The 27,081-nt window shown below is 34.0% G+C and overlaps 1 protein-coding gene across 3 annotated transcripts in view; it reads right to left on the bottom strand.

The window, feature by feature from the left end:
- The window catches only part of MICU3 (mitochondrial calcium uptake family member 3), a 93,530-nt gene that overhangs the window by 30,889 nt on the left and 35,560 nt on the right, over window positions 1-27,081 (bottom strand). For 2 of the 3 annotated variants that reach the window (XM_081220779.1, XM_081220778.1), the window contains exons 3-8: window positions 21,111-21,142; window positions 16,490-16,568; window positions 12,681-12,728; window positions 9,388-9,470; window positions 6,368-6,439; window positions 3,154-3,192 (exon numbers count right to left, since the gene is read on the bottom strand). In XM_081220779.1, the coding sequence (XP_081076905.1) occupies window positions 3,154-3,192; window positions 6,368-6,439; window positions 9,388-9,470; window positions 12,681-12,728; window positions 16,490-16,568; window positions 21,111-21,142 (353 nt within the window). The remainder of the gene's footprint in view (window positions 1-3,153; window positions 3,193-6,367; window positions 6,440-9,387; window positions 9,471-12,680; window positions 12,729-16,489; window positions 16,569-21,110; window positions 21,143-27,081) is intronic. The other variant, XM_081220780.1, reaches the window with a different exon arrangement.

Genomic DNA, 27,081 nt, shown 5'->3' with positions numbered 1-27,081 from the left:
AAGGCTGCGCACCAAGGGCTTGTGCTCTGCAACAGGAGAAGCCACCGCAATGGGAAGCCCATGCACTGCAACGAGGAGCGGTCCCCACTCGCTGCAACTAGAGAAAGCCCAGGCACAGCAACGAAGACCCAACGCAGACAAAAACAAAAACAAAAACAAAACAAAACAAAACAAATCAGGGAAAGCTTCATTATCACTAGAGGTAAAAACAGACAATAAAAAATACAAAATGGAAAATAACATGTTAATAAAAATAAACGTATATTTATTTTGACAATAAAATAGATTTTTAACACAAACACATTTCTAGAGATCTAGGGATAGTATATAATCAAAGATTTAACTTGCTAAGATGATTTAAGTAATCTATATTCTTATACAGGCAATAAGAAGGCTCTGAAATATATAAAATAAACAAAACCAGAATTATAAGTAGAAATTAACAAGTCTATCATTGTAATGTGTAATTTAACACACTATTTGACAGAACAGCAGAAAAAAACATTAGTAATGATAGAGATTTAAAACACATAATTAATATGTTTGGTTATATATATATTACAACCCTGTACCCGAAATCTAAGAATACACATTCTTTTCAAACACAGATCATTTATGAACATTGACATTGTTTTAGTCCATAAAACAAGTTCAACCCATGTCAAAAAATTATATAAAAATTGCCACATTTTTTGATTATAAAGAAATTTGGTTAATAAAGATAATCTTTAAAAAATTTGTAAAATATAAGGTATGTCAAAGTCAAATATACTTGACTTTTGCATTATTTATTCTTTTGAATGTTTTATATTTCTTTTCATTACTGTAGTAAGATAATCAAGAGCTGACTATATGAGAAATATGAAAAGAATCAGGGTTGTTTGGAAGAGAAAAGGCTGTAAGGTAACTATCTTCCAGGATACAAAAAAGTATGTTCAATCTTACACTGTAGCAAGGAATAATTTGACAGAATACAGGCAGAACCTACGGTAAGGATGATTAACTTTTGGAACAGGTTACTACAGAGGCCACAGAATCTCTGTCTCTATAGTAAAATCCAGAGGCCCTGCCTTTCCTGAAGGAACTTCTTCCTAAAGATAGAATCTTAGGTTATATTCAGCTCCACGAACTACACTCAGATTAGATCCTTTATCGCTCCAGTTGATCTACAATCTGGAAACTAGCAGAAAATTGCCAGTTAATTCATAACGTTATACTAATATATTTGTGAAAACATACATCAACGATATTTCATATAAATGTTCAGGCTGTCTGAATTTTTTTTTAATTTTAAATAAATCTTCCTAGTTTGCTTGCATTTTTTTGAAAATAATCATTCCTTTCTGAGCAAAAATTTTCCTATTATACGAAAAAAAGTCAGTTTATATAGCCAACTAAACTAAGGGAGTTGAAACATCATGTAATACATTTAAGACTGGGGATAAAAAAAATGACATCGAGTTATATCACTTTAAAATATGTATTTTATATTCTTAGATGAAAAACAAAGATGTCTTCAGTAAAATAAAATATATATATATATATATTATCACAACAAAACGTAAATTACAAGCATAATATAAACGAAATATGTAATTTAAATCTGGTTCTCAGTATTATTCTCTTAATGTCTAAGTGACTACAATTTGCATATGTAGCTTAAACTAGAGCTATATTAGTACCTATTTCCTTTTAACAATATTACTCTGAAATGTATTTTTTTAAAAACCATTTGTCACCTGTATGAAATTTATGAGTTTAAAAGAAAAATATAAATTGCCACAGTTGGAAAAATGGTTCATGCAATGACATATTAGATTAGAAAAATAAATTAAAAAGTCACAATTATTATTAACATTTATTAAGTTTCACAGGGCAAATGGCATTAGAATCTATGAGATTTTCATCTTACACATGCTTATATATTTTTGAAATAATTAACAGAAGAAACTTTAAAAATTTTTAAGAAAATGGTAGACTTTATTTCATGGAAAACAGTAGTGAATTTTGCAGAAAAAATTTAAAGTATCTCGTAAGGGATCAAAACAATTAGTCAGTCATAAGGTTCCCATGGACTTGGCTTGTTTTCCAACCCATTCTAGGTCCATTTCTTGTGACTTAGACAAGATATCTTAGGTTTACCTCATGCTGAATCAGCCTTCGGTGTATACTTAAATCTAGAACAGATTAGTTTTTATAGTTTGGAATTTTTATTAAATATACAATACAGGAGGCAACACACCTAGAGTTTACACTATAACTGGAACACTTTCAGCAGGACAATTCTGAGTCAGTCACCCTGAATTCAAGAGCTTCTCTCAGGTGGAATTTGTATAATTTGAGGGATCCTTCTAAGTGACTAAGGATCCTTGGGGAAATCAAATGGACTGTGCATGTTTACATTCAAAAGGGGCTATGGCCTACTCTTAGTTGTGTAGTAGCTGGGCTAACCAACAAGCTCTGACTTTCCAGGAGAAAGGAAAGAAGGAAAGCGTAGTGTAAGAAGAGTACAGTTGGAAGATCACTTGCAGCAACTCCCAACTTTTTCAGGAAAAGATGAGTCTGAAGATCATAATTCTTTTTGAGAAGTAACATGTGATAGAGTGATATATCAAACATATCAAGTGTCGTCTTATACCAGACTTTTGTATAGACCATAGGCAGAAGGCAGGCATCAAAGGTTTTAGAAAAAAATTTGGGAGAAATATGGAAAACTAAGAAAAGTTTATCCATTAATATCTTCTGTATTAGAATTAAGAAAAGACTGTATATCAGATGGACAGATCCAGTTCTTAAAATACCTGTGTCCTGCAAGAGCATAGCCTGAGAATCTGCTCCATAAATTGTATTTAACTCTTCAAATACCACTGAAAAATATAAAATTTCAATTATTCTACCAGAGTTTTTGGTTGTTTCACTCACCTTTCCCTTATTTTAATCTAAAGCTAAAGATATATAATTGCTCTGTTAGTTTTAGTCTTCTCATAAATCTAGGAAGGAAATAAAAATTTTTGGCCTGGTTGCACATTATTACATTCGATAAATTCCTAAACATGCTCAATAATAGATCTGGCTTTATACAGAAAAATAGCATTGTCAAGTAAAACAGGTGAGGACTATTTACATAAAGAACATTTAAAGTATTGTACATACACTATTAGTAGGAGAATGGTATCCATAAAGTTGAAGACGCTGACATAGAGCACAAAGGGCCAAATGAAGTGTCACATTTCAGAATGAACCCAAGTACAGCAAAAGAAAAAAAGAAAAAGATGACAAAATAATCAATTAGGAAGGGCAAATCATTATGCTACATTCTATACAGAGCATAAACACAGTACAAGTGGGATAAATGTTAAAGATGAGTAGCAAAGTTTTTTAAATCTCATATAATTAAACATTAAATGAACTTGTGCTCATTTCAACCACTTTCATTTTAACTTTTTGATAGAACTACTGCTTTGAGTAAAACATGTTCCTCCAAAGTATGCAGTTTTATTGAGACATGCTTCAGTGATTCCATGTGGGATAAGGGGGAAATCCAGATGCAGCAGCATGGTGGTGGGAATGGTATGAGACCTACAGTGGCATCTTGTTCTCCTCCTGTTTAGTGCCATGACCTCAGGCAAGTTAACAAACCTCTCTAAGATGGTTTTCTCATCTGTAAAAAGGTATGATACTTACCTCAGAGAAGTATAATGAGGACTAAATGAGAGTAACGTTTATAATGGATGCAGTACAGAGCTTAGCACGTGATAAGTGTCCCAAGAAATTTTATGCTCATTCCCCTCTTTCTTTCTGAAGCATAGTTAATTTTGGTTTGTAAATATTTTACAATTTAGTCTTGCTCAAGTCTTGATTTGGGTATGTAATATTCAGTTTAAAGTAGCTGTATCATTCTACTTATTAAAAGAGAATTTCGTGTTTCACAATTAGATAATCTTTTTGAGTATTTATTATATTTCATACGCTGTTAAGTGGCTACATGTTTTAGCTCATTTAACCCCCATAACAATCACATGTGCTTATTACTCCTATTCTCGTACAAATGAAGAAACTGTGGCACAGAGAAATTTAAGGACCTGGTTCAAGGTCCCCCAGGTAATGAATGGCAGAGCTAACAGTCAAACCCTGAAAACCAGGCTCCTGAGCCTGTGCCACACTGTCTCCCTAATGTAATCTATGTATTTTCACTATAAGCTAAATTTCAATTGCTTCAAAACTCAAAAATCTCATCAGTTCAGTTATGCATTATTTAAAATGTGACAACTATTAACAATAAGTTACCACTAATGATTGTTAGTGTTAAACACAGTAACAAATATTTGGAGAGAGCTATATTGTCCTAGAGTGTCGTTTAGTTCAGAGGTTGTACTAAAGATTATTTCTGAATTGTTTTAAGAAATAGTTCTGAGAGATAAATTCTGTAAATGAGATTTCAGGAGCCACTAATTGTAAGTTATGTAAGATAAACACCTCTGAGGTACCCATGTAGATCAGTGCCTTTAGCAAGTATTCCTTTACACATAAATAAGTTATATACTACTTATGTTATTTTTATCTGTTCTTTAAATGAAGTCACCCTCCCCATATATTTGCTACAGAATGCTTCATTGATCTACGTATATTCATGTAAACTAATACAATTTACGGTATGCTGATATAAGTTAGATTTCATAATTCAGATAGACTTTCCCTAAGTAATCCAACTTAATGAAGTTTTACTATATCACTATTATTTGCATTAAATCATCAGCATTAAATTTACTTTACCTGGGCTGCAGTGACGCTTTTGTGCTGACACTGTAGCTTTTCCCAATGTGGGTTGTCTGCTATTATTATTCCCTTTCCTCTCTCCCTTTGTTACTCGACTTAGGTATTTTAGTAAATGTTAATGATTAGAATGGGATTGTAACTTTACTGGAAGATCCATTAAGTCCTTTCTGGAATTAGTATAAATAAACAGTTAAATTTGTACCCATTGAAGTACTATCTACTTTATCACTGACGTTTACCAAAAGATTCATTAACATAATTCAACCTCCTTAATGATATTTTATTAACAACTTGCCTATCCAGTCAATTGGGGGTAATCCATCAAAATTAAAATAACTGTTTACTCTTTTAGTATATTCTCTATAGACAGTGTCTTCTATTGATATAAGTGTCTTCCATAATTAAGTCTACTGGGGGTGATTCAACAAATACTGATAAATGTATCATAGTCAAATATCCTAAGAAATAATATGTATTCATAATCCTGATCATCTGCTTTTATTAGTATAAATACATACTTCATAAATCTACTGGGACTGAATGTGACACCCATCTGCTACAGATAACCCATGTTTTAAAAAAACCTAATACATATCCTTATAACAATGAGAATAATAAAAAATGTTGCAGTTCTTTGAACTTAATTATTTGAATTCCAGATAGACCAATTAAACTATTTCACAGGGCCATGAATTTGCAAATTAAGCAATTATCATTTACATGCCAACAAAATTCACCATGTTTCTGCTATCTAAGTACCAGAGGAAGAAATACGCTACGGTGGGTAAAAAGGCAAGTTTTGGAGCTGGCCAGCCACGGGTTCAAATCTTGGTTTTGCCATTTAATAGCTATGGAATTTTGGACAAGATACTTAACCTTTCCAACTGTCAGTTTTCTCATCTATAATTACAGATAATAAGGGAACTGCTGGGTAGAGTAAATGAGAAAACGCATGCAAAGCACCTAGTATAGTGTCTGATACTAAGGTCTCAGTATCTGCGTGTTATTTTTATTATGTGAACCTGGGTTGTTGTCAGGCTGAAATACTTGGGACAAGCAAAAAAGAAAACTAGTAGGAAAATGGAGGGAAATGTTGCTTAACTATACCTTCAGAATAAGATGAAAATATTACTCTTACCAGAAGAAGAATCTATAATATATATTTCTATGAATGCAAAAACACATATTATTTCCTTGTTTTTGCTTCAACATTCATATTGTTATAGCACCACTAAATTTACTCACAGGTATAATTAAATCTTTGCAATTCACCTTTAAATTTTTACATGCATAATGATCTGTATTAATCTATTATATGAGATACCCTTCAAATCTCATGGATAACAACAATACAGATGAAAATGATTTAATGAATGTGATTATGGATACAGATGTTTAATATCAATACTTGATATAAATATTGATATCAAAGCATATAAATACTGAAGCAATTTTTCTACATAAGAACTTTAGAAAGTTTTCAAGAAAGGGACAGGTCCAAAGTTACAGGCTTTAATTATTGTTTCTCAACATGAATAAAATAATTCTTGCCTAGAAAACCCCCCCTGAAACTACTATAAATTATTCTTACCAGCATTGCACGCTTTTCTTCATCTCCTTTAGTTTCTCTCTTTTCATTTTTTTTCCTGAATATTTCTTGAAGCTGAAAAAAAAACAATCAAAAATCAAATATCCAACAAGAGTTTCTGGGTACCTACCTAACATCCTCTGCTAGGTATATTCTAAAAAGAAAGAAAATAGTTAGCTTCATATACCAAGATCATTAAGACTAGTATAAATATATTTTCTGATATCAATGTTTTTCCTGAGAAAAAGGCAACCCAGTACCAAGGGATCTATTAGATAGTTTTACTTTATCTCTAAGACAAAGATGTGGAGCCTGTGGCATATACATAAAAAGAGATGAAGCCTACTGAGGGATAAAGGACATTGAACCAGAACTCAGGGGTCTGGGCTTGAGCCCATCTTCTGTCATACACTAATTTTATAATGGGGGACAGGTCATTCAACTCTCGCTGGGCTCCAATTTGCTCATATATGAAATGCAGATGGGCTAGACGACCTCTAAGGTCTCTTTCAGGTAACTGAGCATTGTGGTAGGAGCATGGGCTCTCCATGTATAAGCCCTTGAGCAACTTAGTCTAATTATTTAAGGCTTGTTTTCCATATCAGGAACATGAAGATAATCTCTTACAGAATCTCCTAGGGCAGCATTTTTTTCCAGCTTTACTGAGGTATAATCGATAGGTCTTATAAAACTAATGTTGTACAGAGTAAATATTATAAGTAATTACTTAGCACATTGCCTGTCACACAGTAACTTCTCAATAAATGTTAGCTACCATTATACAAGGCATTATTTCCTCTTTAAAATCCTATTTTACAAATGGAAGCCTAATCCTATCTCTATGTCAGTTTTCTGACAAGGTCATTCATTGCTCTTGTCTGTGTAATTTGAACAGCTGTCTCAACTCTTTACTTCATTTTGTATGGCTATGGTTGAAAGTCAAAATGTGTTACCTCCCAAGATATGAAATAACAATTAAAATATACAGTACAAAATGTAAATGATTTTATTAACACATAAATTTATTTCCACACTTTTTCTTAGTGAAAAGAGTTTTTTATTTTTTGCAAGGTATTAATAATCACTTCATAAACAGGCAGGAGGACTGCAGATTTTAGACCTCTACATAGAACTCTGCCCAACTCCACCTCTACTTCCAAACTCTTTGCTGTTTACAAACAAACAACAAACAAAAAACTATTAGCACACAGCCACTGCAGAGTAGACCACCACTTTAAAGCAAGGGCAACTTTTTTAAGAGTGCACAGTGGAAATAAATAGAAACTCTGCATGAATGTTTTTACCTCCCATCTCCACAAACAGACAAGATTCCGAAAGACAGGCAACTTCCAATGAACCGAGTTCCAAAAGTTAATCTTTAAGACAGTGGGGTGGAACCTGGCACTGCTGTCATAGAAAGTTTGTTGAAAATTATTTAGATTACTAGGCCCATTGTGAAAGTCCTAAAATACAGTTGTACACGATCATGACAGAACTATCGTAAACTAAGCCTGTCCGTTTTAGGGTGTTACGTGCATCTCCCGATCTACTGCAATGAAACTGAAACCTCTCGCCTCCCCAGTATCCTGAAAAGCCCTGCAGTTAGGGACCCTTTGTGGTTCCAGCTCCAGTGACTTGCTCAGGCACTGTACTCAGGCAAGGGCCACATGGGTATTAGATTAAGCCTTTTGACAGATCGCAATAATTAGTTAGCTTGCTTCCTTTTTAATGGCTAATTAGCTTTTGATGAGGATTTCTCTCTCTTCTCTTTCCTACCATGGAAAAGAATGACTGCATAGTTTCTCTTCTATGTGCCAGCCTCTGAAGAAAATACTAAGCTATTTAAGAGGTTTTCCAAGGGATTTTTATTGGCTTGTTACAGAGGAAAAATAGAAAATTAAATGGCTATTTATGTTATTTTTCCCTTCTCTTTTCACCAGGAGAGTAGAGGTAAATATTGAGTTAAACACAAATGCTAAGGGTAGAGGTTATTACTGGAAGGAGTAAACTAATGTTAATCTCTGTTTTGGAGAAAAACAGAACAGGCATTTGGTCACAGAAGCAGATAAAGGACACAGGGGTAAAAAGCAATGGAAAAATTCTGGAAGGAGGGGGTGGTAAGATGAGAGAGCAGCTGATGATGCTGCCAGACCAGCACCAACACGGGACCAGTCGGCTGAGAAAGGCTGAAGGACAAATACCAAGAACACTCTTACCCTCCACTGGAGATCAGCCCCTGGTCAAAGACAGGAGAAGGGAGTAGGAAATTGGGCTAAGACTGGAATACAAGGCAGCAATGAGTGGAAGAGAAAAGGAAAAAGAAAAATCATAAATCCTTTAATGAGAAGGAAGGGAAGTTCCTGTGGCAAAGAGCTGTCTGTGATTGGGTGGCTGATATGATAGAGACTGAGCATGCATAACACCTCAGGATTGCTTGTCACCCACCCAGTGGAAAACATTTGACACATTTCAAAATTCCAGAAGATGTGTAAACAACTATAAGCATCTTTATACACTGAATATAATTTATCTTTTTATAGTGTAAAAATCGTTCAAAATAGGGACTTCCCTGGTGGTCCAGTGGTAAAGAATCCGCCTTGCAAGGCAGGCGATGTGGGTTCGATCCCTGGTGGAGGAACTAAGATCCCACATGCCGCAGGGCAACTAAGCCCACACACCACAACTACTGAGCTCGGAGGCCTCAACTAGAGAGCCCGCGTGCCACAAACTACAGAGCCCACATGCTCTGGAGCCCGTGACACAATTAGCGAAGAGAAAACCCACACGCCACAACTAGAGAGAAGCCCGTGCGCCACAATGAAATATGCTGCGTGAAGTAACAAAGACCCAATACAGCCAAAAAAAAAATCATTCAAAATAAAGTACATGAGTATATACTTTATTAAAGTGAAAGCATAAAATTTTCACTTTTTTCTACAACAGTATTCTAAATAATGCAAAACATAAAAATATAAGTAAGCAATATTTAATTATTGATAAAATGTAGCTTGTAATATACATACCACCAAAAACTCCTTTTTATCCACCATCTCATTGCCATCGGTGTCAAACATGTTGAAAGCTATTCTAAAACCTGCATGTGGCTCTGCCAGAAAAGAACAGGAAAAGTATTTGTGAAATGAAAAAATGTTTTTAAAGTAAAAAAATCCACATTAGTTGTAAACAATTATTCACATTCTATACAGAAATACTTTCTTTAACCAAGAAATTAAAAGCAACATGTTATTATTTAGTTAAATATAATAAAAGCTACATGTAAGTATATGTATTTCTGCTTCATAAATTAGCACACTTAGTAACACAATTGATAATACACTTTAAGTCTACTTGTGTGATACCTGTTGCATAGCACTGACAGTAAAATTTGACTACCTTCCTTCCAAAGATAAATATTTCTTTCTTATCCAAAGTCTGTCAGTATATCAGCTCATCACATTTGAAGTATTTATAATATGTCAGCTACTTAGAGCAGAAGGAAAAATAAGAATATGACACAATGGATCAGTCTAAAATCTTGGGAAAATTATAATGGAAATAACCTGTGAAAAAATGTCAAGCATGAGAGATTACATATTTGGGTTTGAACTTCTAGAGGCTTCAAATACAGAAATATAAAATAAAGAGAGCTTGAATAATTAATTCTCCCCAAAATACAAGGAACAACTCCTTTTCTGAGAAAATCAGACTTTCACACATTACGAACTGCCTTAATTGTGTGAACCCTATAATGAGATTCAATCCTTCTTCTCTTTTCACTTCTAAAGCATAAAGAAGAAAACTTGGACAGAAGAAAACTTGAACGTATCCTTCAAAGAGGAGCTCAGTGTACATGCCTTTTTCAAAACATTTGACCTCTTTTAAGATGACTGGCAAAAAGTTTAAAAAGGACCTCTCACAGATACACTTGCCACCACCTGTTGTGAAACCGTGAACCCGGCAAAAGCAAAGCACACAGCCCTACTTTCTTAACCGGTAATAGCTGTCTCTGAAAATAATGGAAATGAAAGCCAGTCTTTTATGGCAGTTCACTTTTTTGCATGTATTTTAGGAATCTAGACTTATTTTCATTATCATTCGCTTGAGAAAGAAATAAAAAGTTACACCACCTCTGATAACCAAGATTTAAGCTTTAAAAATATCTGAAGACACATAGAAAGAAGTCCTCACCAGCATTACTTGGAAGGGAATATTAAGTTAAAGTAATAAAAAGTAAAGGGGAGAAAACTATGGACAGGTAACATAGATTATCTAGCCCACTTCCTGCCAGCCCTCTTTTCACATTTTTCTTGGTTCTAATCTAAACGACACCCATAACTTTTCAATTCAAACTCTTAGTAGTTTCTAAGATGGGTCCTGAACTCCAAATGAAGATTCACAGCGTCCAAAGATCCTACCCTTTCTGTAGTAAGCAAAAACCACTATCTGTATTTTTTTCCAACATGCTTAAACCAACCCTGTTCCAGCTCAACAAGTGGCTTTCCTCACCAGTTTTGTTTTACTCGGACCCATCACTCTGCTGGTCCAGGTACTTATAACTTCTAATTTTGCATCTAAAGTTGTTCTGCTAACAAGATAACTTTAAAACAAGTCTCTGAGACACTCCTTGGCACCCACTCCTCTAATTTCCACAGTGGCATTCATCACTGACTGGACTGGAATCATCAGAATGGCTTTCCACTCTGGGACAACCTCAGGCTGTCCTATAACTAACTGCACAATACTTGCTTTTCTTCAGCACCAACATTTTAAATGACTTTGAGCCAGGAGGAAAAAAGCAAGAAAAATATACACAATTTTTGAAATACATATGTGTGCGAGCACACACACACACACACCCCAAATTTCCTGCAACAGAACTCCAACATAACAGCATCCATTACTAAATTCAGAAATAACACAGTGGCTGTGAAATTTCTAATTACAGAAGTATAGGAATTTTAAGATTGGTTTCTAATGACACAATTTTATTGATGTTCTTGTTTCCACACATCTCCATAAATCCCCACAATTGGAAATTCCACTAGCCACATTCTTTTATTCACTCCTTTTTTCATTCATTTGCCAATTACTTTCTGAGAGGCTACCATGTGAAAAGATAAAATCTTTGCCATCTTGGACCTTGCATTCAACTGTGGGGAGAGACAAAAACATGTAAACCAGTAAACAAACACTTTCGAATAGTTTAAGTACTATGAAGAAAATAAAACAATGTAAAGGGGTAAAAGGGGAGAGATGGAAGAGGGAGCTATTTTAGGGAGGATGGTCAAGTAAGGCTTCTCTAAGTCTTCATATTTCAAAGGAAACCTGAATGATTTTTACTATCCTGAGGATCTTTAGTAAAAGCACTGATGGTAGAGGGAGCAGAAAGTACGAATTCCTGAGGTGAGAATTCAGGGAATAAAAAGGTCAGGTGGCTGGAGCACTGTGAACTATAGCATATAAGTTCCTCCATTAAATGCAACGAAATTTAACTGAACACCTTAGTAAACCCTTCATATACTTCATAAGAATTGCTGTATATGAGAGGAAGATAATAATAAAGCTGTTGTAGGATGTATGATGGGTCTTCTTATAGACTTACTAGTTAAAGGACCCATTCTTTCACACTAGTCTTGCAGAAAATGTGATTTGAATGAATGAGTGTAGCAGGAAATTTACAAATCACTACACATCCTGACCTTTAGGCTCCCATGTAGATCCAACCACAAGGATTGATATAGGATATTAAATGTATAATTTATGAGCATTTTATTACTACACCGTAAGCCATAATAATATTTATGGTTTTGACACTTGATAGTGCTATACTTAGCATTTTCCACTGGCATTTAGACATGAATTTTGCAAAACAGCATGGATAGACCTAAACTGATTTTCAATAGTAAGAGAATATAAGGATTTATTGGGACTTCCCTGGTGGTGCAGTGGTTAAGAATCTGCCTGCCAATGCAGGGGTCACAGGTTCGAGCCCTGGTCTGCGATGATCCCACATGCCACGGAGCAACTAAGACCGTGCACCACAACTACTGAGCCTGCGCTCTAGAGCTCGTGAGCCACCACTACTGAAGCCCATGTGCCTAGAGCCCGTGCTCCACAACGAGAGAAGCCACCGCAATAAGCCCGCACACTGCAACAAAGAGTAGCCCCTGCTCACCACAACTAGAGAAAGCCCACGTGCAGCAACGAAGACCCAATGCAGCAAAAAATTAATTAATTTAAAAAAAAGATTTATTTCCCAAGATTATGCTTGAGAAAGAAAACTGTACCCAGAAACAGATTTAATGAGTAAACTTACTTGTTAAAATACATAAAAGAAAAAGATATTCTGTGTAAGAAATCACACCTAGAAGAAAAATAGTATTAGTTATGCTATATATAAAATATTACTTTCTCTTCATATTTATCAAGTAAAATATTATTCTTATAATAGCAGTAATATTTATAAAGAACTTAGAGTTTTAAAGAAGATGCTAAATATTGTTTTAAACGAGACTAAACTATTACTACAAAATCAGGGTGAAAGAAACAATAAATAAATTTTACATTGTTTCATATGCCTCTGTAGAAACCCATACAAAAATCACATTAATGCTTCCAGATATACTGGCATAAAAGCAAAATTATCAATAATGTTTACATATAGCTATAAATTTTAAATGTGTCGCTAGCTTTCAAGGTATGAATCTAACATAAAATAAAAACGTTGGAAATGGTTAACACTGTAAAGTGCTTAATAATTTCTTAGTAACCCTTGAATAAAACATTTATTCTTGCTTAGAGATTTGACTTCTTATTGCATTCAAAAAACACAACTCTATAGTTATTACTTTTCTGCTTTCAAGTTATCACTCATTATTCTTGATAAGCTTCATGCTTCTATTAAATGTAATCTAAGAAGTTTCCATGTTTACAGAAAGCTTACACTTTCTGTATATTGCATCCTGAGTTCTCTGTAATCTCATAAACTTTAAAAGGAGTTTGTTTGGACTACATAAAAACATACATTCTGTTACTCGAATTCTTGCTTTTGGATTATAACACCCAAAACTAGAATTAATGGCTTAATTGTTTTTCCAAGTGTATCCTGAGAAAATGAAAATCAGAAATAAGACAATAACACTTATCCAGATACCAGACAGTCCTCACGTTTGGTAAAAGCGTATAAAAATCCTTAAGATAATCAGATCGTGAACTTTAAAACTCCACTTTACCTGATGTTCTTTGAGGCTACCCCCTTTGTTACAGAACAAAGGAAGAGGAGTCACTGTCAGGCAGTTTGTCAGAAGATGTGAAGGGACCGAGCTAGGAGGCCCTGAAAGCATTCCCGTCTTTTGTTTATACTAGAATATTGTGACCTATAGACATAGTTCTGGTTGATTGCCATGAATGTTATGGGAGAAAGATTCTGGAATGGTCAACGTATATAAAGATACAATACCTAGATTCCATAGGGATCCCTCAAAAAAAAAAAAAAAAGATCTGGAAATGGGCTCTGTATCTCCATAACCCCGTCTCACTGACTGTTGTTCTGACTTGGTGGAATGCACAAGAGGTGCTGGTTAGTATAAAGAAGTTTAATATCTGCTCTACATCTTTTACTTGATAATCAACTCAAGATTCCCCTCACTGAAGGATTACAAAACAGTGAGAGTCCTGATGATGATTATCACGGTAGGCACTTGTCTGAAGTACTAAGTGGTTTTTGAGGTGGTATAATCCACAGGGAAGAAAAACAAAGTGAGAAACTCATGATATAATTTAATAAAAATGGTCATGGACATATATACACGACCAAATGTAAAATAGATAGCTAGTGGGAAGCAGCCGCATAGCACAGGGAGATCAGCTTGGTGCTCTGTGACCACCTAGAGGGGTGGGGTAGGGAGGCTGGGAGGGAGGGAGACACAAGAGGGAGGGGATATGGGGATATATGTATATGTATAGCTGATTTACTTTGTTATAAAGCAGAAACTAACACACCATTGTAAAGCAATTATACTCCAGTAAAGATGTAAAAAAAAAAAAAAGGTCAGGGAGAAGGGAAAATATTACTAAGCATGAACTGTAGATTCATAATGTTTTTAATTACAAAAATGGAAAACCATTAGATTAACCTTTCAATTTATTTTAAGGCCACCCAGGGTCAAAAATAAAATAATAATAAATGCTAAGCATATAGTAATGTTTCGATCCTTAGAAAAAGAGGCTAAGAAAGATGACAACTAGGTTTCTCTTGAAAATTCAATTTTAAAAAATTCTAAGGGAAGTTCCTTAAAAGCATTACACTGTTTAGTTCCTATATCATGATACATTACAGTTAGCTATTATAACTAAGTCTATGTAATTCATGTTTTCATAAATGCTGTATACCAATTAAATTTTTGTAAAACTGCCTAACATTTTCTTGCTGGGTTATATTTTAAGCAGACAAAATTCATTTGTAAATTAGTTTTCAATAGTTCTAAAAACTTCGCTTTACAGTTCCTCTTCCACCTAATCTCTTTATAAAAAAGCAAGATTCTCTGTAATTCTCTACTTTACCTAACCCTATGGTTCTAAAACTTCTTGGGTACACGGATTACCTTGATAATCCCATCACTATGACATAGATCTGCACTGTTCTACAGTGTAGCCATTGGCCACAAGGGGCTATTTAAATTTAAAATAATTAAAAGTAGATGAAATTAAAAATTCAGTTCCTCAGATACAGTGGCCCCATTTCAGGTAATTAATAGCCACATTTGGCTTGTGGCTACCATATGGACATCCCCATCACTGCAGATAGTTCTACTGGGTAGTACTGAATAGATCATCTCCCCCCGAAAAAAAATATGCAAATATGCATACAATTTATGTAGGATTAGGACCTGCCTAAACCTATGGCTTCCAAATTTAACCCTCCTCCTAACTAAAAAGAATTTCCTTCTTCCATGCATTTATCTTTCTTGGATTATATTTGATCCAATTGCATTTTCCCATGAGAGGTATTAAAGAAATATTTTTTACATTCACCAATTTCCCTCATTATTCCGAGCTTTGAATTTTCGAATTTTCCTGATCCTATCATTCCACCCTAAGATTTGAATGGCAATCTTTAAGACAACTTCCAGAAAAACATTTCTAAGAACTTTAAAGACACCATGGCCCAGATTTCACAAAGATTTAAAAACCCTAGTTATGAAAAGCCTACAGTTAAAGACAAGGTGTCTCCCCCTTCCAGAGTCCATGAGAACCAGGTGGAAGCAATCTGAATTTCTAATTCTACTTAGGCAAAAATATATGGATTATAGCTAATCTTTTATCTTCACATTAAAGTAAATATATTATTTTCAAACCAATATTGGTTGAAATTGATGAAAAAAGGTAAGTTTAGATAATTGCTTTATATTGTTATTTTGTATACTCGTATTTGAATATGAAAAAATATATTTCTAAGAAACATTCCTTTTTAAGATTAAAGAGAGTTTATTAATTAGTTTCTGCTATAAACATTTATAAAAAGTACAATGTAAAAGAAAATTGCAATAAAAGCTATATAATTTGATTGCAAGGATATGTATGAATTAACGAGTTAATGTATATATAGATATGGGTAATATGGTAAGTTGAAATAGGTGGATTTTGCAGTGAGTGTCGTTTTTAAAAGAAACATGTTCAAATCGTGCAACCAAAAGATATATCCAATACGCTTTTCATATTGATTAAATTTAAGAAAATCTGCAATTCCCTGGAAGTAAAAGGAAAGAAGAAAAATAGACATTTGGAAATCAGTATTTTTGAAAAATGCTTTCTGTGGGTAAATATAACATATACTTCTCAATATGGTTAAAAAGGTTTTTTTTTTAACTATAAAAGTTCACTTTGTTGTGAAAAGTATGGAAGATATGAATAGTGTATACAAAAAGTAACAAAAAAAACACCCTTAATCCCACTGCCAAGAAACAATCATTATTAATATTTTGGTGTTTTTCTTTTCCATTTTTTTTCCATGTACATAGACACATATGTAATTATAAAGTTATTTAAGCATGAGGAAAATATGTATAAAGAGTATAAACAATATAGTATCAATAGTAAAGTACGTAAATACTATAGTTAACTTACCTCTTTCTTTAAGATTTCGAAATAGCTTTGATGATCCTTTCCAAACTGGTGGTGTTTCTGATAGCATTTGATTTAATTCCTATGACATAAGGTATCATAATGCTGATTAACTGGTAAACCACTTACTTATAAAACAGACCAAAATATTTAAATGCCTACGCAAAAAAATTCTCTGCTTAGAAGACGTGAGACACGACTGTATTTATACTATTTTATCTGTGGTTCATTCAACCATAAAACCCAATATTTGCCCACAGTCCAAATGTAAAAATAAGTGATAAAGATGCTACATTAAATTCAATTAGAGCTACCAAAAATTTGCAATAAACTTAATAACTGGAGAAATACATATATATATATGATAATCTAATTAAGATAAAACAGTGAATTTAAGTTCTGGAGCCAGTTAGAAAAGGATGGTTCCGTGGAAGCCACAGGAAAAGGTGGACTTCCTAATACAGGTCACATATGATCACTGGGCTTCACATACTGTTTTCTGTAGCCCTCTTGGATTTAGGGGATTTTGTGGTAGATGAAGTAACTGGGCAACAGATTATGCTGGGAAAGAATGAAGAGTATTTTAATAGTGACTCAAAGAATGATGACATCAGATGAAGTGGGATGACAGGGTGTTGAGTTATTGTGTCCACTGCTGCAATTTTTTTTTCTAATTTTAACTTAAATATTCAGTAAAGAATACACACTTCAATTGCTGGTTAGCCAGCTTTTTTTTTTTTTTTAATCAAGCTGAGGGGGGACTATTTTGGAAAATTTAAACATTTGATTCATTGCTCAGATACTAGAACGATTTTGTATTTATTACACACACTGTGTTAAAAATAAGTGAAAATTATAATTAGGTTAACTGTGAAAAAATTATTAAAGGATTTGGTGAGATAACTTGAAATAATTTGAAATTAAAAAATTAGTCTGCTAAGTAACATACTGAAAAAACAATGGAAATGACTTCTTTTCCAGCTCTGACTCTTGCTGCTCAAAATCTGGTTCCCCAATGGCCCGGGTGTCATCACTGGGGAGCTTGTGAGAAATGCAGAATCTCAGATCCCATCCCCGGCCTCCTGAACCAGAATCAGTTTTTAACAGGATCTCCAGGTGATTTTTATGCACATTCAAGTTTGAGAAGCACTTTAGACAAATCCTTCCTGATGCAGTTGTACCTAAAAAAGTTCTGTGACATTTATAAACCATCTTTTTCATTACAGAGCTGGGTTAGCTGGCAAATAAGGAATCTCTGGGATGCCAAAGGCAGGAGAGGTATTTTTAGGGGATTTATAGACACCCTGAAGCCTATCTGTGAATCCTTGCTCTCATTTCCTTCATAGTGTTATTTCTGCACTGCAGGTAATAGATGCCACCTGGTGCTCAGTAGTGTCTGACTAGGGTAGCAATTCACATATGACTAATAATGAGAAGCTAGGATATTTAATGTTTAAACAACAGTAAACTCATAAACATTTTTGTTAGAGCAGGAGATTAAAAAATATTAATATTTTGAGTACATTTTATATACTTTTATACTGTCTCTATTTTAACTGTTCCCATGTACTCAACTCATTTCTTCTACTTAAACTCAGCTAAAATTTAAGACCAAAAAAATCATACCTACCTTTTACTGAGTGTCCCCTACATGCTTGGCAATGGGCTAATACATATCTCATTTAATTCTAAAAAAATAATCCTCATTATGCATATTTTGCTGTGTCTTAAAGAAGGTAAGTAACTCACCCGGGATTACACAACTAGTAAATGACTGTCCAGATAGATCCTTACTGACTCTAAGCAGTTTATTTTTGTAATAATTTAGTTCCTTATCTGGTCTAGATCATCCAGTTGACACACTAATCTTGTTTTGTGTCAACTTCAGGGACTTTTTTTCCTTAATTTAATTTTTATTTTATATTGACATATAGTTGATATACAATATTATGTTAGTTGCAGGTGTACAGCAAAGTGAGTCAGTTATACATATACATATGTCCATTCTTTTTCAGATTCTTTTCCCATATAGGTTATAACAGAGTATTGAGTAGAGTTCACTGCAGTGGAGGCTAGGGACTTTTAAGTTTTATTAAAAACTGTATTTCCACTCAGGCGGGAATCTCACTCCACTCTCCCAGTGCCTACCTTAGTCTCTTATAGGTAGTAGTGTTGTATGATAAAGAATTTGATTGGCCTTTGTCCCTGGTTCCTGGGAGGAAGACTATATCCTTGCATCACACCAAAGTTTATGCTGAGGAGATGACTCAGGATGGGGGGCTGACCTTCCAAAACAACCCCGTGATTCAAGGGCTGAGGCTTTGAGCTAGCTCGACCTCTGGGGAGGGGAGAGGAAAGGGACTGGAGATTGAATTCAACCGTGTGGCCAATGATTCGATCAATCACACCTATGCAATGAAACCCCCAATAAAAACTCTGGACACCAAACTCAGTGGAGTTTTCAGGTTGGTGAACACATGGGTGTGCCAGGAGGGTGACATACCCTGATCCCTCAGGGAGAGGGCACAGAAGCTGTGTTTGGAACCCTCCTATACCTTACTGTATGTGTCTCTCCATTTGGCTGGCCTTGATTTGTTCCCTTATAATGATAAACTATAATTCTACGTGTAGAACGTTCCTGAGTTCTATGAGTCAGTCTAACAAATTATCAAACTTGAGGGGAGTTGTGGGAACTCTCTGAATTTGTAGCCAGTTGGTCAGCAGTGTGGGTGGTCCGGGACCCCTTGAGTTGCAGCTGGCATCTGAAATGAGGGCCACCTTTTTGGGAAATGGGTCCTTAAATCTGTGGTCTGATGCTAACTCTGGGTGATGAGTGTCAGAACTGTATTGCAGTATTGCAAGTAGGGACTGAATAAATATTTGCTGGATTGAATTCATTTACCTAGAATTATAGATGCCTTTTAAAGGCTTTATACAATTTTTCTGAGGACAATTTTTATAATTATATACGTAATATATACGTTATAGGAAAATTAGTAAGTGCAGAAAATAAAACCGGATTGTAATCCAGGGGCAAACCACAATTAAAATTTTTATTTAATCTCCTTTTAATCTAATTCTCTATCTAGGCATATTTATACAGTATTTTTGTCATTCTTGTTGCAAATATTAAATCATTTTCTGCATACTGTTTTGTAAATTACTCTTTGCATTAGTATGTCATGAGCATATTTTCCTGCCAAAATATTCTTCATTTTCATTTTAGTGGCTACACAGCAGTTGTCTATATCAGCAGTTCTGAAATGTAACTCTTTATACTCTTAAAAATTGTTTACCCGAAAGAGATATTGCTTATGTAGGTTATATCTATCAATATGTAATGCATGTGGAAATCGAAATGATACATTTTTAGAACACAAAAACACACAAGCACATATTCTATTAGTTCTCGGAGTGATGATGTCATCACTCATCATGCAGCCTCTGGAAAACTCCACTGTATATTTGTGAGAGAATGACAGTAACAGAACAAGTATCTTCTCAGTATTATTATAAAAATAGTCTTGACTTCATGGACCCTCAAAAAGGTCTTTGCACGTTAAGAAAGACCAGTTTATATTATTTTGCAATTTGCTGTTTTACTCAAACTCATGTTTTTTAGGTCTATTCATGTTGATACACATCTCTCTTGTGTACTTATTCATCTTAGCTCTATATTACTGTATTGTCCTTCATATGCCTATTTCATTCCTTTATTAATTCCTCTACTGATTGACATTTATATTGTTTCTAATTTTTTTTAGGACTCCTGGTATAAGCATACGAGTGTTTCTCTTGTAAATATATCTAGAAGTAGAATTTTTGATATGCATTAGATAGTGCCAAATTTCTCTCAAAAGAGACTATACCAATTTACATTCTCACCTGATTCCTCCTCCTTCTTGTCCTTGCTAATTACTGGTATTGTTAGATTTCTAGAACCTGACCATCTGATGGGTGTGAACTAGCATCAGATCATTGGTTTAATTTGCATATCCCTGATTACTAGTGAGGTTGAGCTCCTTTACATATATTTATTGGCCCTTCTGGCTATGTCCACCCATTATTTTCTTATTATCTTTTTTATATTGATTTACAGGAGTTCTATATGACTACAAGACACTTAGCCTTTTCTGTTAATAATGGGTTGGCCAAAAAGTTCGTTCTGGTTTTTCATATCTTAAGAAAACCTGAACGAACTTTTTAGCCAACCCAATATGTTGCAAGCATGTTCTCCCATCTGTCATACATCTTTTAACATTGTTGACACTGTCTTTTGGTGTGCCACAATTTTTAATATTTAATTTAGCAAAATTTGCCAATAATCTCCTTTGAGTTCAGCTTTATATAGCTTATATATATGTACATATCACATTTATATATGTATACATCACATAAATATATATATATATAAAACAGTGTGCGGGACTTCCCTGGTTGTCCAGTGGCTAAGGCTCCATGCTCCCAATGCAGGGGCCCCGGGTTTGATCCCTCGTCAGGGAACTTGATCCCGCATGCCACAACTAAGACCCGGTGCAGCCAAATAAATAAATAAATATTTTAAAAATAAATAAATAAAATAAAATAGTGTGCATGCATACATATACCAAGAGCTTTAACCTACCTGCTTGGAAAGTGACTTCCATGTTTTAGCAACTATAATAAACATAAAAAATTAGATAATACTTCATGTAATATATATCAAAATTCAGTAACCATCTACAATCATAACTCATAACACTGACTTTTATATCTAAAAGGCAAAGTTTTTTTAATCTCAAGATTTAGACCTATGTATGTCATGCATTATGTATTTGTTTCATGTACTATAAACTACTTAAATAATATCAGTGGAATAGAAAACACATTTTCCATAATCATTATCTTACTTTGGGGATTTCTGGATTTATAAAGTAAGTTAACTTACTCCATGTTAAACATCCTATGGGCTTAAAACACAAACAATGATATTCATTAAACACTGATGTTAGAATATAAAATATTAACAGAGAAATTATAATTTTAAGGTGTCACCCATGATCTCTGCTGTATTAGTATCTCTGATTTACTTCAAAGGTCAGGTCTCTCTAGAGTGAAGGGTAAGGATGGGGCAAAGAGAAAAAAAGATCAAGGAGAGAACAGGTAATGTGATAGAGAGACTCTTGGCCTGTTTTCCATTCTTCTCCCCTAAGAATATCATAGTTGAATAAAATACCTGAGATCACTTTCTTTTTCTGATTTCTCCTCACATCCCTGAAGATCTCAAACACTATAAATCTCATAATATTAAAATAAATACATAGTCAACATTGCTGTTTCCTTGCTCAGATTTGAGCACTGTGAATATCTAATGCTTGTCCAAGAATTATCTCCAGGTTTGTATGTGATTAAGTCCTATAATACAGCTGCATTAGGAACTAGTAAATATCAACTATTTCAGCTACATTACAATAATGACAACCAATCATTTTTCTACATGGCAATGTGGCCATTTCTATATAGTTAACCATAGCTAAAGTAAACAATATATCAAACTCAAGATTATAAGATAGGCATGTTTTACTTAACTTTCTCTTTTTTAAGCGATGTAATAAGTCATTTTAAGATCAAAAGGGAAAAACTATGTTCTAAAATTTGGCAAACTGATTTTTATGAAGAGAGTTTTCTTCTCTATGTAGCAACAACATCCTTTCTTTACCCAAGACAGTTTATATGCAAACACGTAATCAAGATTAAAATCACAGGTCTATACGGTAGAATTCAGCATTTAACCTTAATTACAATACTTTACACATTCATTTCATAGACATCCTCCTTTACACAATGAATACAACAATGTAAATAATATTTAGTATTCTGTTGCTTTTGAAATATAGCAGTAAGAAAAGAAGAAAAATAAATGGTACAAAAGTACATGCATATGCTCTTATGCAATGTTCAGAAGCTATTTATCAAAAGAGGAAGTTAGACACTCTTGAGTTTTGTAGGGTTTATGAGATTTCCAGGGTAAATTATTCACAAAAGACATTCATTCTGCCGGATATGTCACCATGTTCAGTATTATTGGCTTTTTTTTTTTAATAAACTAAAGAGCCATTAAGATTTTTCTTCAAAGGATTTTCTGATTTTCTAAATTCCTTATTTCACATGAAGTTACTGCATATATAAATATAAGGTGAAGAGGGACTTCATTCTTTTGGATATATTTTATTTCTTAAGCTATAGGTTGATGTTTTCATTATATTTTTAATATTTTTATGTATGTCTGAAATTTTTTAACTTAAAATTAAATTAAAATTAAATAATACTTGAAGCTATATGAAAATAATTACTTATTTTAGTTCTAGATGAATAGTTTACCTCTTAGGTTCTGTTTAAGTGGGTAAAACAAGAAATTTTCTTGATTTCAAACACAAAGTTACAATCAATAATCAGATATATCTCAATTGACATTTATTTGAACTATAATTATTAAGCAAATGTTTACATAGCATACCATTTTCCTGTTGATGTTGCCATAAAATTATATTAAAGATTTTAAAAAATAATGGTTATGAATTCAAGTGATAATGATTATGATGACAATGACAGCTAGCAATGTTTATTAAGCGCTTATTGCATGTCAGGTATTACACTAAACATAACTGATATCATTCAATATCCTTAAAAAACCTCATAAGGCTGCTATTTTTACTTTTATAAATGAAGAAACAAAAGATTAAATAACTTACTCAGGTTCTCGAAGCTCATAAATGAATGCCAAGGTCTAAACACAAGTCAAATTTCAATATGCTATTTTGATATGTATATGATTTAATATTCAGTCTATGAAGCATATTTTCTTTTTTGAGGTAAATATTTCTTTTTAAAACCCTACAGTTTTAAAAAAGTTTTTACAAATATCTTGATCTTTAGTTGCCACTCTTAATTATGTCTTAAAAGTGTTGGTTAGAAATTAACTGATACTAATTTGTGGTTGTTAAATATCCTGTGTTTATACTGGAAACCAGTTTTTTCCCTGCAAGTGATAGTTTTGGAATATCTATCAAAAGAATCACAGCTAAAATTATTTCCAAAAAGCAAAAATCCAACAGTAGGCTTCCACTGAATACATTATGAAGATAAAAATAAAGAAAATAATGAATTAAAAAATTTCAAACTATGAAATTTTAAATCAGTAAGCATTACTTAAAGGATAACTTCTCAAATATGTTTGACAACAGTTACAGAATTTGATGCAAAAGTACCATTTGATATTGTAAAAGATATATTAATAGTTTTATCAAATCTATACTAAAAATAAATATAAAAATCCACACTGTACAAAAACAATTAAACAAAATGTATGGAACACGTATATACCTATTTATGTATAAGGGTCTTTTCTATGTACAAAGTCCCTACACTCAGGAAACGTACAATATTATAGGAGGACAAAAAATACAGAAACAACCAATTCCAAGGCAGAATATGGTTATCTGGCACACGGTAAGTACTCAATAAATATGTCTTGAAGGAAGGGGGAGGGAGGGGGGGAGGGAACAGGAACCAAAAAAGCATAGAGAGATACAGTTCTTACCACAGACTTCAAATTCTCCAAAAAAAGAGCCCTACTTAAACTCTAGCCTTTGGAATCGCTACTGTCACCTTTATTCTCATACTATGCCACCTCCCTAGGCAATCTCATCCATACACATTGCATTAATTACCAATCATGTACAGATGAATCCCAAACACATACCTCTTCCCAGTCCTCCCCCGGATCTCCAATGGAAATAATCCAAGGCATCAAAAATTAATTCATTAAAAGCTAATGTGTGAAGTAGCCAATTTGTCAAATTACCGAAGACTGAATTTTTTGAACTTTTATACATTTTTCTTTCACCTCACAGTTACCTTTTTTGTTGTTGAGAATGCTTAAGATCTGTTCTCTTAGCAAGTTTCAATTATACAATGCTGTACAATATTATCAACTACAGTCACCATGCTATCCATTAGACCTTGAGGATTTATTTTAAGTTTGGTTTTGCCATAACGCTATCTCTGAAGAAGAGATGGCTATAATTGTTCTAACCTAACTTAAGGCATTCATTTGACAGTGTCAAGCAGATTATCAAACAACTAATTATTTGGTACGTTGATTTTCAGTGAGTTGAAATCAATGATCGTGAGCTAAATCCTACTGCCTCCTTGATATCTCCTCTTTTACAAATCTGAGACATTTAACTACATCATGTCCAAAACTGAAGTTGTGATTTTTCCCTTTAACGCCAGTCCCTACTGCCATCCATCCAGTTAAGCCAACCAGAAATCCTTAGTACTCACTACCCCATCATTACCACTGCCACCACTGTTAGAAGCTTCTGATGCTTGGACAAGAGCCTCCTCTCTGATCTGCTCATGGCCACTCTGGACCTCTGTAATCTGTCTCCACCCTGAGATCTTTCAAAACACAATATAATCATGGCAGGCATCTGCTGAAAACAAGACAACAGGCCCAAAATGGAGTTGCCTATGCTAAGCCCCATGTCACCCAACTGAGACTTAATTACAGTGTCAGTTCTCTCCCATATGGACTCTTAAACCAGTCACCAGGAATCACCTGATCATCAGCGGCAGTTAGGTCATCTGTCTGACAGACCCCTACCATCTCCTGAAGGCAAGTGACCTCACAATAACCAACCTGCTTTTTTTTGCCTAATATAACTTACTTGTTCCTGCTTCCTTCTGCCTATAAAAGGCCTTTCATTTTGTACAGCTCCTCAGAGCTCCTTTCTATTTGCTAGATTGGATGCTGCTCAATTCATGAATTGTTGAATAAAGCCAATAAGTTCTTTAATATTTACTTAGTTGGATTTGGTTTTTTAATACACCAAATTCTCCCGCAGCTTAAACCACTACCACAGTTTTCCATTACTTTTAGGATAAAAACAAAAATGTTTAATATCAGCTTACAGACTCTGAATGATTTGGCCCTACCCATATTCCACATACCATATTCCTCCTTGCTCTTTGCACTTACAGCCACCCAGATCTTTTTTCCACTCCTCAAATGTATCACACTCCTTCTTGTCATGGCACCTCAGCACACGCTGTTTCTTCTGCTGAAATTCTCCACTCCTGATTTCCCATTTACCTAGCTAGCTCTTATGATTTCATATTTCATGGTGATATTTATTTCCCCAAGGAAGATTTCTCTGAGCTACCTGACTAGGTCACTTCTCAAAAATACACTCTCATAGAATCAAGAAACTTTCTTTCATGGCACTGAGTTATAATTTGTTGTTTATATGTAAATTTTGTTGATCAGTGTTGGCCTCCTCCACCAGACTGCAAGCACCATGAGGGTGGAGAACATTTACCTTTCGTTCCCCGCACACTGTATCTCCAGTGCCTAGTGCAGTGCCTGGCGTTTGATAGTTGTCCTTGACTACATGTCATTTAATATTCTGTGAGATGAAATGGAAGGGTGCATAAAAGCACTTCTGCTGCCTTCCAAAGTACTATGGTTGTCTGGAGAAAAAGTACTCTGTGATTATTTATTTGAGTTGTGAACTGAACTAGTTCCTTTTTTTCATGGAACCCACTTTTTACTTGAAAGAATAACTGACAGACAAATTATGGTTATTTAGACCTGGGTATTTGGCAGACATTTTTGTACAAATGAACAAAGTTGCTTCTTGCTTAAAGAAAACTGACAGTATTTGTTGTTAATGAAAACATTTGAGATTTCAAGTAAAAGTCAGAATATTGGAAAACTTGTATACACCACGAATTTGACAGCTTTCCAATAAGTAAAAACTTTTCTGATGAGATTATGACAATATTAGTGAATGTGATTTTTAAAAAATATTGTATAATGAGATATGCCAACATTTGGAAGATCTGCATAATTTAATAAACCAACATTTTCCAGTTGATGTTGCAAGATTATATAAGGGAAAAAGATCCATTCAAAGTGCAATGTAGGCCAATGTATTTTAATAAAACAGATAACAAAAAAGTTTCAAAGTTCACATTGCAACTAAACTTTAAGAAACTACCATTAGCCAAGTATTGATACAGTACCAAAGAAGAATATCTACAATTATCTAAAAGGCTACTGAAATACTCTTCCCTTTTCCTACTTCTATATTTGTGAGGCAGATTTTGTTCAGATACTTCCTGAAAAACAATACATTGCAACAAATAGAACACAAAAGCAGATATGAGACTCCAGATGGCTTCTATTAAGTCAGCCATTAAAGTAACTTTTCAAGAAGGTACATAATGCCCCCAAATTTGAGAACCACTGCTCTAACACATGGAAAGGTGAAAAACAATTAACTTATATTTACACTGCAGGAGCCATGACATATGCAGAAGAGATATGGGAAGAATTTTTGTCCAGGTCGAACTGGAGCCAGCCCTCTGAGTTATTCTGTTTAGACTGGCTATAAGAACTGACTTGGCAGAGTAAGAACCTATTATAAAGAGTAAGGTAGTGTTTAGTTGGATGTACTGAGAAAGAGGAAACAATAGAAATTTCTGAAAACAGAAAAGATACCAGTAGGAGTTGATAAGAAGTATTAGTCTGGTAACATTGTAGAGCATAG

Source organism: Mesoplodon bidens (genome assembly GCF_964165515.1).
Source record: "Mesoplodon bidens genome assembly, chromosome: 20".
Lineage (NCBI taxonomy): Eukaryota > Metazoa > Chordata > Mammalia > Artiodactyla > Ziphiidae > Mesoplodon > Mesoplodon bidens.
Note: the sequence above shows the minus strand (reverse complement) of the source record. Positions and strands in the feature narration are given on the sequence as shown.